At 55.9% G+C, this 15,114-nt stretch overlaps 1 protein-coding gene across 1 annotated transcript; it reads right to left on the bottom strand.

Moving 5' to 3' along the window:
• Positions 1-2,552: 2,552 nt before the first annotated feature.
• On the bottom strand, positions 2,553-10,673 carry FHL3 (four and a half LIM domains 3). The gene is made up of 6 exons (XM_027059609.2): positions 10,514-10,673; positions 5,209-5,382; positions 4,946-5,120; positions 3,760-3,929; positions 3,480-3,666; positions 2,553-3,353 (listed from the first exon to the last, which is right to left on the bottom strand). Exons 2-6 carry the CDS (start codon positions 5,362-5,364, stop codon positions 3,199-3,201), a joined length of 843 nt encoding a protein of 280 aa, XP_026915410.1. The 5' UTR covers positions 5,365-5,382; positions 10,514-10,673; the 3' UTR covers positions 2,553-3,198.
• Between the last annotated feature and the right edge of the window lie 4,441 nt (positions 10,674-15,114).

Consider the following 15,114-nt stretch of genomic DNA (forward strand, 5'->3'; position numbering starts at 1 on the left):
TGGGCTCTCCACTCTCAACTTAGAGCCTGCTTCAGATCCTCTGTCTCCCTCTCTCTCTCTGTCCCTCCCCCACTCTTGCTTTCTCTCTCAAAAATAAACATTTTTAAAAAGTCTAAAAATGGGATACCCGGTAGCTCAGTTGGTTAAACATCTGATTTTGGCTCACGTTATAATCTCACAGTTCGTGGGTTCCAGACCCGCGTCGGGCTCTGGGCTGACAGCTCAGAGCCTGGAGCCTGCTTCAAATTCTGTGTCTCCCTCTTTCTCTGCCCGCCCCCCCTACTCATGCTCTGTCTCTCGAAAATAAATAAAACGTTAAAATAAATAAATAAATAAATAAATAAATGAATTAATGAAATAAAAAAGCCCTAAAAATTAAGACACACATATGTACATGCATGCTTAACAAAAAAGGGACTAGGAAGTTATAATATCTCCAGCAATTTTTAGTGATTTGCCTCTTCTCTTTACTTTTAGGAATTCTCCAGCTTTTCTACAACGAGAATGCGTTGCTTTATGTTTTTCAAAGTTTGAAAAATAACGCAGGCATAATGACTCTCATCTTGCCTGCTGATGGGGTGTTGTGAGGGTTATACGTCTAAAAATTTAAACAAGATCTAAACCGCAGGGAGAGCACTCCAGGCAAAAGTCCTCACCAGAGGCTTTTCTTGCACCTCTAGAAAAGAGGTGGGAAATCTCCATTCAAGATTGGAGAGACTGTGTTGGGGGGCGGGAGGGGGAGGATTTGGGATCTATGATATATCATCAAATATAAGATGTCATCAAATGTTAACTCCATCATTATGTTCCACTAAGAAAGAAGAAAAAATTGTCCATCTATGTCACATCTACCCATTATACAATGCATCTGGCTTTCTGGGATGTTAAAGACGAAAAATATTTATCTTGAGATCAATGACACAGTACCTGTACATCTCTTTCTCTGAGGTGGGGGGACCACTTAAGCAAAACCATTCACCTTCCGTCCCCTAAAACCTCCTTCTCCGGTCTATCAAACCAGTCACCGAGTCCTGTCTTTTCCAATCCTGATGCCACCTGCCTCTTTCTCTCTCACCTGGACCAGTGCACTAGCTTCCTACAGAGCCTGCTCATCTTACCCCTTCAATCCATTATTCATGCTGCAGTCAGAGTGATCACCTTATGCCCCTGCTGAAACATTTCCACTGGCTGCTTACCCGCAGGGTGAGGTCTGTTTAACTTGGCATTCGATTTTTTGTGACCTGGCTTCTGCCTGCCATTTTAGTCTCTTGGCACTTCCTCCAAATGAAATTACTTGCTGCTTCCCCAAAGCGCCATATGTTTTTTCAAGCCTCCCGTTCTTTGCACCAGCTGTTTTCTATGCTTGGACTACTCTTCCTCCACAAGTATTTATTGAACAAGTAGTAAGTGCTGGGAGTTGAAAATAGAAGGGTGAGCAAGGCAGGCGCGAGCCCAGCCTTCACAGAAGCCGTTGGGAGAAAGAGACAAAAATGTAAACCTATAATTATCAGTTGTAAGGACACATGTTGGGTATTTGTAAAGGTTTGTTGAAAAATGGCAACCACAGTCTCAGAAAGTTTAGGACTTGCATCGGGCCCGGGAGGCAGTCTGAAAAGAATCCACCTGTGATTACCTAGGTGACTTTGGGGAACTGGCAAGCGGAGTCTGCACCTCTGTGAAATGGAAAAATGCCCGCCTCATAGGATTTCTGGGAGGATTTAGTATGAGATACATATGATCGCGTGGTTCTGCCGGACCGGAGGGCCCCTCCCCCACGAGACCCTAAGGTCCACTCGCTCTGCAGCTCGGGTCCCCACCCCAAGAGGCGGCGGGCAGGACAAGGAGTGCCCCAAGCCGCGCGTGCCGGGAGCGCGCCCCCGACCGTCGGGGGGCCGAGGGTGGGGCAGGGGCCGCGGGCGACCGACACCCGGGGTGGGGAGCAGCGCTCCGCCCCATCTCCCCACTTTGGGGGACAACCCCCCTCGCTCACTCCCGCCTCCGCCCCTGAATCACGGGGGGGCGGGGCCGTGACCCATTCATGCCGGGAATCGGATCCAGATGTTCCCGCGGCGCGTGCAGCTGCATCCTTGCCTTTTTTGGCAAAAAACGTGCGGCCCCGAGCGGATCCCGGGCCGCCTCCGCTAATCCTCGGGAAGAGGGGGAAGGGGGCTGAGGGTCTGGGCCCAGACTGGGAATCCGCACCGGGTGCTCAGCGGGATTTGGGAAGGGCTGCCAGTGGAGGGGGGCGGTTTGTACTGGATGGGGAACCCACTGCCAACTCCACTCCCGTCCGGGACCTCCCCCAAGCCCCCTGCCTTCCCACCCGGAGGAAAAAGTCCTTCGCCAGCAGAGGGGAGGTTGGCGGAGCCTGAGATGGACAGTAGCAGCGGCGGGATCCCCGTTCTCCGGAGGTTTCCCATCCCAGCAGCTTCCTCCTCTGCCCTGCACGGAGGAGGTCTGGAAAAGCCTCAGAGCCTCCCTGTCTGCCAGGGAAGCTTCCCCCCCCCCCCCCCCCCCCCACCCCGCCAAACCCAGACAAACACACAGAGGCCTTCGCTTCCTCACACTGCTTTATTGCAGAATCTGGAAGGGCGGGGTGAGCCAGTCCCACCCCCTCTGCCCATCTCCGGGCAGAATGGAGCTCAAATGAAAGGAGAAAACACTCGACAGATACCGGATGGGCAAAACCCTGTGCTCTAGGACCCCTTTAAAGTGTGAACGCCTGTTTTGCTGTCCAGAGAGCCCCAGCCCCGAGGCTAGATTGGGATGACGGTGGGGAGGGTCAAACCTGAATACAGCCCACTTTTGAGGACTTCTCAGGCACCCACAGAGGACCTAACCTCTCAGGAAAGAAGTCTAGATCAAAGGGGGCCTGGGCCCCAGAGTCCAGGTTTAGACGGCTGGGTCTAGAGCCCTGATTTGCGGAGAGGGCTTGGGATCTGGGAACCCAGACTGTAGGGGGAGTCTAGGTTGGCAGAGGGGATTTGAATCATGGAGGCTCCATAAGAGCCCAGGTTTGGGAGCCCTGGGTCAGGGAGTACCGGTTTGGGATGTGGGAGCAGGGAGGCTGAATCCTGGAGCCCAGGAGGAGCCCCAATTTGGGGGTGGGGGGTGGGGCTGGGTCCCAAAGGTGGTTTGGAAAAGGAGCCTTAGTCCTGGAGCCCTGGTTTGGGAGGCCCTGGGCCCAGGAGTCCTGGCTCAGGGCCCTGCCTGGCTGCAGCCCTGGCACAGTACTTGGTCTCCATCCGGCACGAAGCCTTGACCCACCAGGGAGGTGGAGCAGCGGGCACAGGAGAAGCAGCTGTGGTGCCAGTGGCGGTCTTCAAAGGACACATACTTGCCTCCACCGAGTCCTGGGGGGAGGCCGGAGGTTAGCTCTGCGGATCCGGAGCGCGGTCCTGTCCCTCAGCCTCACCCAACACCAGATCCCATTCCCTTGCTTGCACCCTACCCGCTCTGTCCTTTGACCTCTGTCCCACCTGTGATGGGGCGCTTGCAGCTGCTGCACTTGGGTGCAAAGAGTTCTCCAAAACAGGCCACGCAGTATGGATCGTCGTCCCGGGAGGTGAACTGTTGCCCTGCCAGGGGCGTCTGGCACCCTGTGCAGACCAGGCATTCTCGATGCCAGGGCTGGTCACGGTATGTCACGCCACCCTGTGTCAGCGTCTACGGGGGCAGCATCTGTCAGTGGGAGGGAGTGGCGGTTCCCACCCCACAACAGAGCCTGGCTCACCCCCACCCCACTGGCCCAGCCCCCACCTTGCTGCAGCGGGCGCAGCGAGGCGCAAACTTGTTCTCATAGCAGGGCACGCAGTAGTGAGCACCCTTGTCGGGCACAAAGGAACGGGAGCCCAGCGGCTGCTCACAGCCACTGCACAGGAAGCAGTGCTCGTGCCACGTCTGGCCTCCATATTCCAGCTTCCGGGACCCTGTGGGGAACAGGGGTCCCACTCAGAGGCTGTGTCCTAAGCTCCTGAGTGCCACCCTCTGCTACCCTCCCGAGGAGGGTCCCCGCTGTTCCCACAGCCTAAGCAGGGTGGCATCCATGCACATGCAGCAGGACCCTGGCCCCATATACGGCACATGCTACCCTCCCCCGAACACTGCACACGCTCGCTGGGCACATGCTAGGCTCCCAGAAACTAGACACGAGGAGTTGGCATAAGCGAAGTCCCCATGTGTACCAGATATGACTGTCTCAGCATACGCCAGGCCTCCGTGTCACAGGCACGATGACTCGGTACACGCTAAGCCCTTATATGCCAGACATGATGGTTTGAGCACACCACAACGATCCTACATATACTAGCCAAGCAAGTCTTTGCCCACACAGAATTCTAATGCCCCGGACGTGATCGATCCAGTACACGCTAAGCCTTGACATGTCCTAACAATGTCATTCTCCACATATCCTCAAGCCTCACGTAACTATGAGGCATGCGGGTCACCACACACGTGAAGCCCTCTGCTTATCTGCTTCTGCACACACCAAGCCCCAATGCACCGAGCACGATGGTCTCCTTGCACTTCTCGCTTCTGCATGTACCACACGTGCAGGCGCTCATACGTGCTAAGCGCCCCGGCGTGTACCAAGCCTGTCCGTCTGCCCATACACGGTCAACTCACAGGCGCTTAGCAGGCCTGCTGGTGCGGCACACGCCAAACCCTCAGGAATGTATCAAGCTTGTCCGTTCTTGTACATGCTCCGCTTTCGTGTGTACAGCTGGGTGTGCCAGTCCCCGTGCATGCTAATCTCCCGGGAGCACACAGGCACGACCCATCCTGTATACACTGAATTTCCAGAAAGATGCTGTGTGTGCAGGTGTTAAGCATAGTCAGCCTCCACATACGCACCATACATGTGCCAGTCCCTTGTGTGTGCAAGAACCCTACCCAGATACAGGCACCCGGTCCCACCCACGGCGAGCCCCCCTGGGGGATGTACCAGGCATGACGGGCTCCCCGCAGGCGGAGCACTGCGACGAGAAGGCGCTGCAGTAGCAGTCATTGCAGAGCAGCTCCCCGTCCTGGCAAGTGAAGGGCTCATCGGCCAGTGAGCGCTGGCAGCGGCAGCAGCGGAAGCAGCCCTCGTGGAAGTGGCGGTCTTCGTAGAACAGCTCCTGCGGGGCGTGTGGCAAGGGACACTGGCACCTTTGCCCCCTCCGCCAGCCTCCACCCACTCCTTGCCCTGTCAGGTCCAGTCCTTACCCTTGAGTCATGCCCGATAAGCTGCTGGCACTCAGCACACGTGTTAGCGAAGGTATTGTCATAGCAGGGCACGCAGTAGGGGCCGTCGTCCGTCTGGATGTATTTGCGGCCATACAGGGACTCGCTGCATTTCGCACAGTCAAAGGACTCGCTCATGGTGGCTATGAGTGCGCCCTGCCAGGGGCAAAAGGTGGGGCGCGGGTCACCCAGAGGGGCTGTGACTCAGCCCCTTGTAAAAGCCTTTTGCAAGAGAGCAGGCATAAGAAATGCCAGGTCAGAACAGGTGGTGATGAGGAAGGGCTGCTTCTGGAAACCGAGGAGTCTGGCACATTTGTTCTCTTTCTTTTTTGTTTTTAACGTTTATTTTTTTGAGGGAGAGAAAGCGTGCAGGTGTGCACGCGCGCGTGCATGAGCCGGGGAGGGGCACAGAGAGGGAGACACAAAATCCAAAGCAGGCTCCAGGCTGAACTGTCAGCACAGAACCCGACGTGGGGCTCGAACCCATGAACTGCAAGATCATGACCTGAGTCAAAGTCTGATGCTCAACCAACTGAGCCACCCAGGTGTCCCTCTTTTTTTTTTTTTTTAACCAATTAATTAATTATTTGAGAAAGAGAGAGAGGGAGAGAGAGAGCACGCACAGGAGCGGGGGTGGGGGGAGAAGGGCAGAGGGATATAGATAATCTCAAGAAGGTTCCACACTCAGCGAGGAGCCAGATGCGGGGCTCGATCCCATGATCCCGTGATCAGGGATCAAAATGAAGAATAGGACACTCAACTACCCAGGCACCCCCTGCATGTTTATTTCTGCATTTAATGGGGGTTTGGGGCGGGGAGAGGAGGGAGAGAAGGGGTCAGGAAAAAAAATCAGGAAGCAGAAGTTGTTTTCTTATCTGGGCCCTGGCAGATCTGGGGGGAGGGGGCTTTTCCTGGGTCAGTGACTCATTTCCTGCCCCAGCCTGAGTGTAGCTTCCACTGTTCCTACTGTCCCTGAGGGGACAACAGTAGGGGCAGGGAGCCACCCCACTCTATATCCCATATAAACAGCACCCCCGCCCTCTCTTGACTCCCAGGAAGGAGCCCTAGCGACATGGAAAAAGGAATCTTTAGCCAGAGCTCCGGAGTGAGGAGCATAGGGACATGAATGGGGTGTGTAGAAGGATATTGGGTCGCGAATGGCGGAGGTGGAAGTCACCTCGGGCCTCCCTCCTGCAGAATCAGCCCAAGCAAGGACTTGAGAGGCTCAGCCTAGGTTTAAGCAGGAAGGAAGTCCTGTAAGCTGGACACAGCCAAGCTTCCCCAGCTGGACCCTCTGCCCTCACCCCCTCTCCGGTCCCTGCGGGGTCTCTGGTCACACCAGCCTGGGCAGCCTTGGCCTGCAACATATGCAGCAGCTGTGGCAGCGCAGATGGCCAGATGTCAGGTTTGACCAACAACAGGGGAGAGAAGAAGGAATGGAGATGCCAGGGGAGGGAGAGGTAAACTGAAGATGGAGGTTATGCAGCGTGCCCCCTGCCATCTCCGAGGGGGCATCCGCTCCTGGCAGTTCTTTCCATCCCCTGGGGTCATTACTTCCCACCCCCTGCCTCTGGGAGAAACAGCCTCTCCCCAGCTTTTCTGGTTTCTAAGGGTTTGGGGCAGGGGGAGTGGAGGGTGAGAGTGGGAGCCACAGGAGACACTTTCTCCCCAATCAGGCCCCCTCTCGGGTGGGGAGTCAGGCAGGGGGGAGCCCTGAGAGCTGCTGCTGCAGACACCCAGCCCCCACCAAACCTCAGACACTTTCCATTTTCTCAGGAACAAAGCATGTTTGTGGGATGAGGTCATACACACAGCTGCCTCTGGAACAGGAGCATGGGGAGTGTGGGGGGGGGGGTAGGGAAGTGGGGTTCTCAGTCCCTTCTGCTGCCCCTGACTCGTCTCGAGCCCCAGATTCGGAGCTCCCCACCCCCAGCCTCCTCCATCATGAAGTCTGCTCTCTAAGGGCTTGGATCCTAGGGTGGGTGGAGAGGAACTACCAGGACTCAGAGGAAGGGGATGTTCCCACAGCTTCAGAGGAGCCCGGGGAGGACAAAGGAACCCACCAAACCCACTACCCCCTCCCCCCATTCACCCCAGTAACTGGCAGTCCCCAGAGCCTGCCCAGGCTCAAGTGGAGGGAAAGACCTCCTCTTCTCAGCCACCCCCAGTGGGAAATTCTGGCCAAGAAGCACTGCTCTGGCTTGGAGTTCAGACTCCAGGCGCCAGCAAATGCCCCAAGCCTGGAGGGCCTGGCTCTTGAAGGGATGGTTTGTGAACTCAAAACTGCCCTTCTGTACAATGGGGGGGGGGGGGGGCACAAAGTTCGTACCCAGGGCCAGGCCATGAGGCCTCCAGGGGCTGCGGTCTTCAGAGAGGTGACTCCTGGGGCAGAGTTGTGCTGTAGGGTAGAGCGTAGCCCTCTTTCTCAGTCCGCTCCCTACCAGTCGGGCCTGGGTTTCCTCTGGCCCAACATCTGAGTGTCGTCTGGGCTGTCAGCCACTGGGCAGCAGGGGGCCACACAGGTGGAGTGTGGCTATGGTCTGTCCAGGGGTGCCCTGGGTCTTTTCCTTCCTTCCTGGCTTGGCCCACAGCAGCCATCACCTTCCCGGGCCCAGGCTAGCTCTGGGGCCATCCCCTGGGATGCAGTCACCACTCTGAGACAGGGGCACCCCAAATAGGGTATGAGCATGGCTTCTGTTTCCTTCCCAGAATTCCCTAGTCCCTAGTCCGTCCAGCTGGGCTTTAATGAGGACAGTGAAGGGCACTATCAAGGCCCACCTGTCCCTGCCCATCCCCCTTCCTCCCCATCTCCCTCCCACTTTCCCTGGCAGGGCTAAGGGAGCTTAGCCCTTAGGAAGAGAGCCAATCTTATTTTCCTTCATGGCTAGTGTGTGTGTGTGTGTGTGTGTGTGTGCGCGCGTGTGCACACTCGAGCACAGGGTAGACTGCTCAGTCTGCCAGATGGTTCTCAGCCCCTGCTCCCACCAATATGCACACACACACACACACACACACACACACACTTCACTCCTACACCTGACCCAGACACACACGTCTGGCACCTCCCAGAGCTCAGAATGGCTGTGGCATGTAGTGATAGAGGCCCAAATGTGGCATGTGGATCTGAATCCTGACTTGTTGTTCACTTACTATTTGGGTGATCTTGGGCAAGTCACTGAAGCTCCTGGGCCTGTTTTCTTATCTAAGACTACCTCCTACTCCTGGGGTTGTCGTTAGGCTTAAATGTTGGTGCTTGGAAAGCACCTGGCAAAAAGTGAATAGTCGGTAAATGGTAGCCATCGGTGTTTTTATTATTAGCCCCCTCACTCACACTGGGGTCAGTCAAGTTTCTGAGCCAGGCCTGGGTCAGGGAGCTGGCCTGGGTTTTGATCTGGACATTCCCAGGGTAAACCCAGGGAGAGAACAAAGAGGGACCCCCCCCCCCCACCAACTTCCAGTTCTGCTGGGGGAAGCAAAGAGGCCCAGGTTATGGGGCTGGCTGAGGAGGTCAGTGGGGCCAGCCTGATCCCAGTGAGCGTAACTCTGAGACCCCTCACACAGGTACGCAGGTGTTCACACAAAGTGTGGCCTCTCACAAAGTGCAACCCCAGCCACCATTTCACTGGATCTCACAAAAGGCAGGCAGGCTAGGGTACCATCCCCATCTTACAGTTGAGTATAGAAACCGGCGACAAGCCAGGCCCAAGGTCACTCAGGTCTCAGAGAGGTCAGGTTCCCTGCTTTCCAGCCTGGAGCCCTTTCCTGTTTGTCTCTCTAAAAATGCTGCAGTGGTGGTAAAGAGGGTGGTCAACATTAAGAGCAGGGACACAGGAGATACTTGGTGACATCACTAGCACAGGAGCCTGACTCTTCTTCCCAGCTGCTAACCCCGCGATTGGAAGACAACCAGAAGCCCTTCCAACTACCCATGCCAACCCCTCAACTCTCCCCCGCCCCCACCTCTACCCTATACTGTCCAGGAGGACCCTGGCGAGGCCCCGCAGCTGTGAGTCAGGATCAGCTCAGACCCCTCCCCCCGCCAAGTCCCAGGAACTGACAGGAGATTTAAGGGGAGAAACCTAACTCTCCTCACCCCCCACATCCTGCTATCAGGCACCAACCCCAAACTCTCCCTTCTCCCCTCCCCTCCCCCCATGGGGCCTGGGAGTCAGAGCAGTTTAGGGGAAGGGGGGGGGGTGGGAAGCAGGATCCAGCAGCTGCTCTGGGGACGGGAGAGGAACAGTTCATTCACCCCGGATCCCCCAGGGCTGAAGCAGTGCGTCCAAGATGTGAGTTTAAAAATAAGTTGGGGCTGTCTTGGTGTATGCCTGGGGCTCCTTTTTGATCTCAGTCTGTCTCAGGTCCTCTGCCTTACAGGGGCTTGGCTGGCCCAGAGTTTCTGTTTCTCCACATCCTTGCTTCCCAGTCTTTTCAGGCCTGAGTCTCTCCAGGTCTGACCCAAGCTGTCAGTGCACCTCCGTCAGAGCCAGCTCTGCCCCACTCAGCATGTCTGTGTCTCTGCACACTTCAGCTGTCTTTATGTTTTGGGTGGGCTAGTCATCTTGCAAGGGCCCGGCTCTGCGGATTTCTACCTCCATACACCCAAGTCTTGGTATCTGAGGGTCTCCTAGGGGTCCCCACCCCACCCCTTCTCTCTCTCTTAACATCTCTGTTCCTGAGTGACTCTGTCTCCAGTTTCTGGACTTCTCCATAGGCCTCACAGAGGCTGATCTACCACAAGGCTAAAGAAGCTTAGGCTTCAAGGGCCCCTTACTTGTCCAGGACCCTGCAAGGCCCTGGGAAGGGCGCTACAGCGTGTTCACTGGGATCACTGTATGCTTCTCTTTCAAATGCTCCGTTCCACAAAACCTGGGTCCCTCCCTATGCCTCCGGTCGGCTCTCGGTGACTCTACGCCCAGGTCTCTGTCCCTGCTTCGGGCATCCCTGAGCCTCCCCCTATCTAAGCCTATCGCTCGTATCCCTGTCTCTCTTTCGCTCCACCGGCCTTTCTGGGAGCCTCAGTTTCTCGAACCCTCTCGGTCCCTCGCTCGACTCTGGCTTCTCCGTTTCAAACTTGGCCCCCTCCCCCCGCCAAGTCTCGAAGCAGCCCCCGCCCGACCGCCGGGCGGCCGGGATCCGTGCGATCCGGGGGGCGCCCTCCGGGGCTCAGCGCCCCCGCGCCTCCCGCTCCAAGCGCGTCCCCAGGTTATCGCGGCCGGACCCGGGCGGGGGGCGGGGGCCGGGGCCCAGAGCGGGGATTCGGCGCCGGGCACGGCGGTGAGCTCACCTCGAAGCGGGCGGCGGGAGCGGGGAAGCCGGGCCGCGCGTCCCTCGGCGGCGGCTCGTACCTGCGGGCCGGGCCGAGCGGGGGCCGAGCGCGCCGCCGGTGAGGGTGCCGGCTGCACACGGACTGTGTGGGCGAGTGGGAGCTCGGCCCCAACCCCTCCCCGAGGAAGTGCGCGCGGGGCCCGCCCCGCCCGGACCCCGCCTCCGGCCGCCCCTGCCCGCAGAGTGTGGACCCCGCCCCGGCCCCGCATCCCGCAGGCTGGGGGCCAGACCCCGCCCACACCTCCTCTTTGGGCCCGATCCCGCCCCAGGGCCCCTCGGCCCGCCCAGTCTAACCTGGCTCTCCCTACCTCCCCGGGCCGCCAGGACCCCGCCCCCGTCCCCTCCCTGCTTTCTCTGTCCTCACTCCCAGCCTCCCCCACGCCTCCCACCAGCAGCCAGCGGGAGACGGCTGTACTCGGTCTCAGGCGAGGGGTACGGGACCCAGCCGAACGAGGTCCACTGGGGGACCAAGAGTCCACATGCCATCTTCATGTCCCCCCCCTCCCCCCCCCCCAGCTTACCCCCAGGGGTCACACGTAGCCCGAGTTTGTAAAAGAGGACTTCAGCCCGCAAGAGCGGGTGCTTTTGACTGCTGTCATGGCTCTTATTAGCGGGAACCAAGGTGTTCTCAGGAAACAAGGAGTGAAGAGAGGACCCCCAACCCTGGTCAGAGCCTGGACCTTCAAAGGGCTTGATTTCACAACTCTGGGGGGCAAAAACAGAAGTCACCACCTCCTCACCTCCAGCTGTACCCTGGGACAGACGAGCTCGGCCTTGGGTTCCACAAGGCCCAGGAATAGTTTTGACCTTTGAGGCCCAGGGGAGACCCTAGTCCTTGGCCCCACGATTTTTGGGTTTCTCAAGAAGGGGTGTGAGGAGTGTGCAGGCATGGGGCACTGCAGGCAGCAGTGTGGAGGGAAGTGGAGGGAACCAGCCAGTGTGGAGGGAAGTGGAGGGAACTGTAGAGGTGGGGAGGAGGACTCCCCACCTCTACAGTTTCCAATCCTCTGGCTTCCTCCCTGTGCCTGGGAGGGAGGACTGACGGCTGCCAGGGACACAAGGCCCCTCCAGGTCCTTGAGGCCACCCCCCTGGGATCCTCAGGCTTGTCACTAGGCATAAATAGCCTCGATCTGGTAGGATGGGGGAGGGAGGAGGAGGTTCTGCTGTGCTGTTTGGAAAACAAGAGACAACAAACCAACCCTAGAAATAACCTCAGCCTCTAGAGTAAGAGATGCCCACAGAGGCTCTCCCATCCCCCAGGCTGGATCCAGCCAAGCTTTCAGAGCACAGACTCATTCCCTCCCAGGCTGGGGCTCCTGAGTACCTTCCTCTCCCATCTCTGAATCATATGCCTGCCTTCCTGGGTACCAAGTCACCCCCGAGGCCAGGTTTCCTTCCAAAATTAAACCAATTGTTTGTGTATTATTGTGCCTGATGCCTAGACTGTAAGTTGCATGAGGGCAGGGACAGGTGTCTTCTTATTCACTCCTGTATTCCCCGTACCTGCTCCAAGGTCTGGCACATAATTAATACCTGATGGATGAAGGAATGACAGATGCTGCTTCAGTTTCAACTCTCCTCCACCCCAGTTTGGATCACAGGTACCTGCTATCTGGAGTCCAGAGGGTGAACAGCCAGCCCATGGGTGCGCCCTTTCTCTGGGTTTTGTCTTGAAGATGTGGAAGACTCCTGGCCCTGGGGAGGGCAGGGAAGATTTCCAGGTTGGAGAGATGACAAGAAGGGGTCTGCTCTGGGGTGAGGGGAAGCAAAGATGAGTAGCCTTCAGAGAGGGAGGGGTTATGACTAAGGAAGGTGTTGGATCAAAGGTAGAGTTGGGGGTCTCTGGTATTTACTGATGGCTTGAATCTCTGCTGAACAGCCTTTATAAGAGCCAGTAATTCCTGAGATCTTTGCACTGATCTCTGCCTAAGCACTTTGCATATATTAGTGTAATTGATTTTCCAACAACGGTATGCAATATATATATTTTAAATATATTTTTAAATATTTATTTTTGAGAGAGAGAGAGAGAGAGAGAGAGAGAGAGAGAGGGCAGAATCTGAAGCAGGCTCCAGGCTTTGAACTGTCAACACAGAGCCTGACATGGGGCCTGAACTCACGAACTGCAAGATCATGACTGAGCCTACGTCAGGGGTTCAGCTGACTGAGCCACCCAGGTGTCGCATGAAATATGTATTCTTATACCCATTTTAAGGATGAGAAGATGGAGGTACAGAGAGAGTGAGTTAACTTGCCAAGGGCAACACAGCTACTAATGGCAAAGCCTGGATTCATATCCAGTCAAATGTCAAAGCTCCTTATGCCAAAAGAGCTTAACTGTCAGGCCCTGCAGCCTCTTAAGTCATTCAACCGTATTAAGCCTCAGTCTGCTCATCTGTGAAGAGTAGTGTACTCCCCTGTCTCACAGCATTCTTGTGAGTCTTGAAGGAAGGTACACAGTAGGTATTGAAGAGGTGGGACTCCCGCCCTGCCCAACATATTCCTTCTCATGGTCAGTTGTTAAGTTTCTGCTGCTGGGGCCAGGAATCTGGAAGCCAGAGAAAATTAGATTTCTGATTTGGCTCAGCCTGGGGGAGGGATGCTGGTGTAGGGCAGGGGCTTTGTCCTTTCCCCTCCCCATTTCTAGCTCCCGAGTGGGCTCACATTTCTGTTGGTCCAGGAGGACAATGTGCCCCAGGAAGGTCTAGGGATCAGCCACATGGACTCCTTGTTCCTGTTTTCCATCAGTCCACCCCCCACCCTCCCTGTAGGGAACAGGTGTATTTGAGCAGAGGCTGGAAGCAGAGCCTGATGGCTGTATGACTAGCCTTGGGTGAGTGGGAGCTGGTTGTCTCTTCACCCACCAAGGGAGGCCCCCACCCACCCTTTCTTATCTTGTGGTGGAAGGGGGCTTGTTCAGGGTCTCCCAGCCATCTTTCACCTTGGAAGTGTTTTTAAGACAAGGCGACAGCCTGACAACTGACAACTGACAACTGACAGGTTTCTCATGGTTTCCTCTGGGTGCTGAATCACTCCTTGATGCTTGTGATCACAAGCCCTCCTTCCCCCAGTGAGAAAACTTCCTTCCTTCTCTGGGCGTATTGCCTGCTCTTACCCATTGGGCTGCCTGGAGCCCCTGCCAGACCTCATGGCTTAGCAGACAGCGTCTTTTAGATTGCCCAGAAACAGTCTTCTCATACCCCCAAACCTGGTGATGCTCTGTGGGTGCAGAGGGTGAAATGAATATGTGTGTGTGGGGTGGGGGGGGGGAGTGGGTAGAGGGAGAGCTAACATGTTAAATACTGACTATACGCAGGGCACCATGCTAAGTGCTAGTTGTTGCCTCCTTGGGTTCTCACAAAAGCCACAGGAGTTGGTTAGATTATTATCGCTATTTGATAGAGTAGGACACGGGGCTCAGCGAATTTGACGGTGTGGCCCTAAATTCAAGCTGATAGGTTGTGGGTGTGCAATTCAATTCCAGGGCTGATTCTTCGGCCCACTTAATTGAGCTGAGACTGGGAAGGTGGGCTAAATCATGAAGGACCTTGTCTTTCAATGGTTAAGTCACAAATGAGGTGGAGGTTTTGTTAACATATGTGCCTGCGTTGGGCAAGGCTTGGACGGACAGGCAGGGAAAAACTTGTCACGTGGCCGATCTCAGCTACTTTCAGCTTTGTCGTACCCACCCGTCTACTAGACTCGCGCTTCCTGGGACTGAGGAGAGGATTTCCTCAGAGTGCCTCAGCTGGAGGAGTGAGCTCTGTCATGACAAATGGGTGCTATTATAGGACTCGCTGAGGGTTAGCTTCGTGTAGTGGAAAAGAAACCAAATGCCTCTGAAGAGCTCTGCTGTGCCCAACCCTCTCTCTATCCTTATGGGTAGGTTTAGTAACAATAGTAGTAACAACAACAACATCCATTGCTCCGATTGACTGTGAGGTTTTTTCTTTTTTAATGTTTATTTTTTTCAGAGAGGGGGGAGGGGCAGAGAGAGAGAGAGAGAGAGAGAGAGACAGAATCGGAAGCAGGCTCCAGGCTCTGAGCTGTCAGGGCAGAGCCAGACATGGGGCTCGAACCCACGAACCGTGAGATCATGACCTGAGCCGAAGTTGGACGCCTAACCGCCTGAGCCACCCAGGCGTCCCGACTGTGAACCTGTTAAGAGGTGAACGCGGCAGCAAACACCCTAGACATACCATTTCATTTCATCCTTGCAACAATTCTGTAGGTAATAGTATTATTACCACCATTTTACAGATGGGGAGACAGAGGTTAAATGAAGCTAATTTTGTCTTGGCTGGTGGCTGTTAGCATCAGATCACACCTGTATGGTTTATGGTCCTAATCATTACATTGTGCTGCCTCTGATACCCGTCCTGTCAGCCAGCTGCCATGCCCCAGAGGGTGTGAGGGACTCCAACTTTACAACTACTGTAAGGGATAGAACTCCTCCATTCAACTGTGAGTCTCTTGACGGCCCTGTGAAGCGAGCGGTGCACGCTATTATTATCCTTGTTTTATGGACGAAGAAAAATGATGCTCATTAAAGTCAAGAG

Source organism: Acinonyx jubatus, chromosome C1, assembly GCF_027475565.1.
Source record: "Acinonyx jubatus isolate Ajub_Pintada_27869175 chromosome C1, VMU_Ajub_asm_v1.0, whole genome shotgun sequence".
Lineage (NCBI taxonomy): Eukaryota > Metazoa > Chordata > Mammalia > Carnivora > Felidae > Acinonyx > Acinonyx jubatus.

Excerpts from the sequence above, each read along its gene's own strand:
- FHL3 (XM_027059609.2), bottom strand. The coding sequence starts at position 5,364 with ATGAGCGAGTCCTTTGACTGTGCGAAATGCAGCGAGTCCCTGTATGGC. Across the intron at positions 3,667-3,759 it reads GCTGCGCCCGCTGCAGCAAG|ACGCTGACACAGGGTGGCGT; the intron begins GTGGGGGCTGGG and ends CTGCCCCCGTAG. Across the intron at positions 3,354-3,479 it reads CTGCAAGCGCCCCATCACAG|GACTCGGTGGAGGCAAGTAT; the intron begins GTGGGACAGAGG and ends GCCTCCCCCCAG.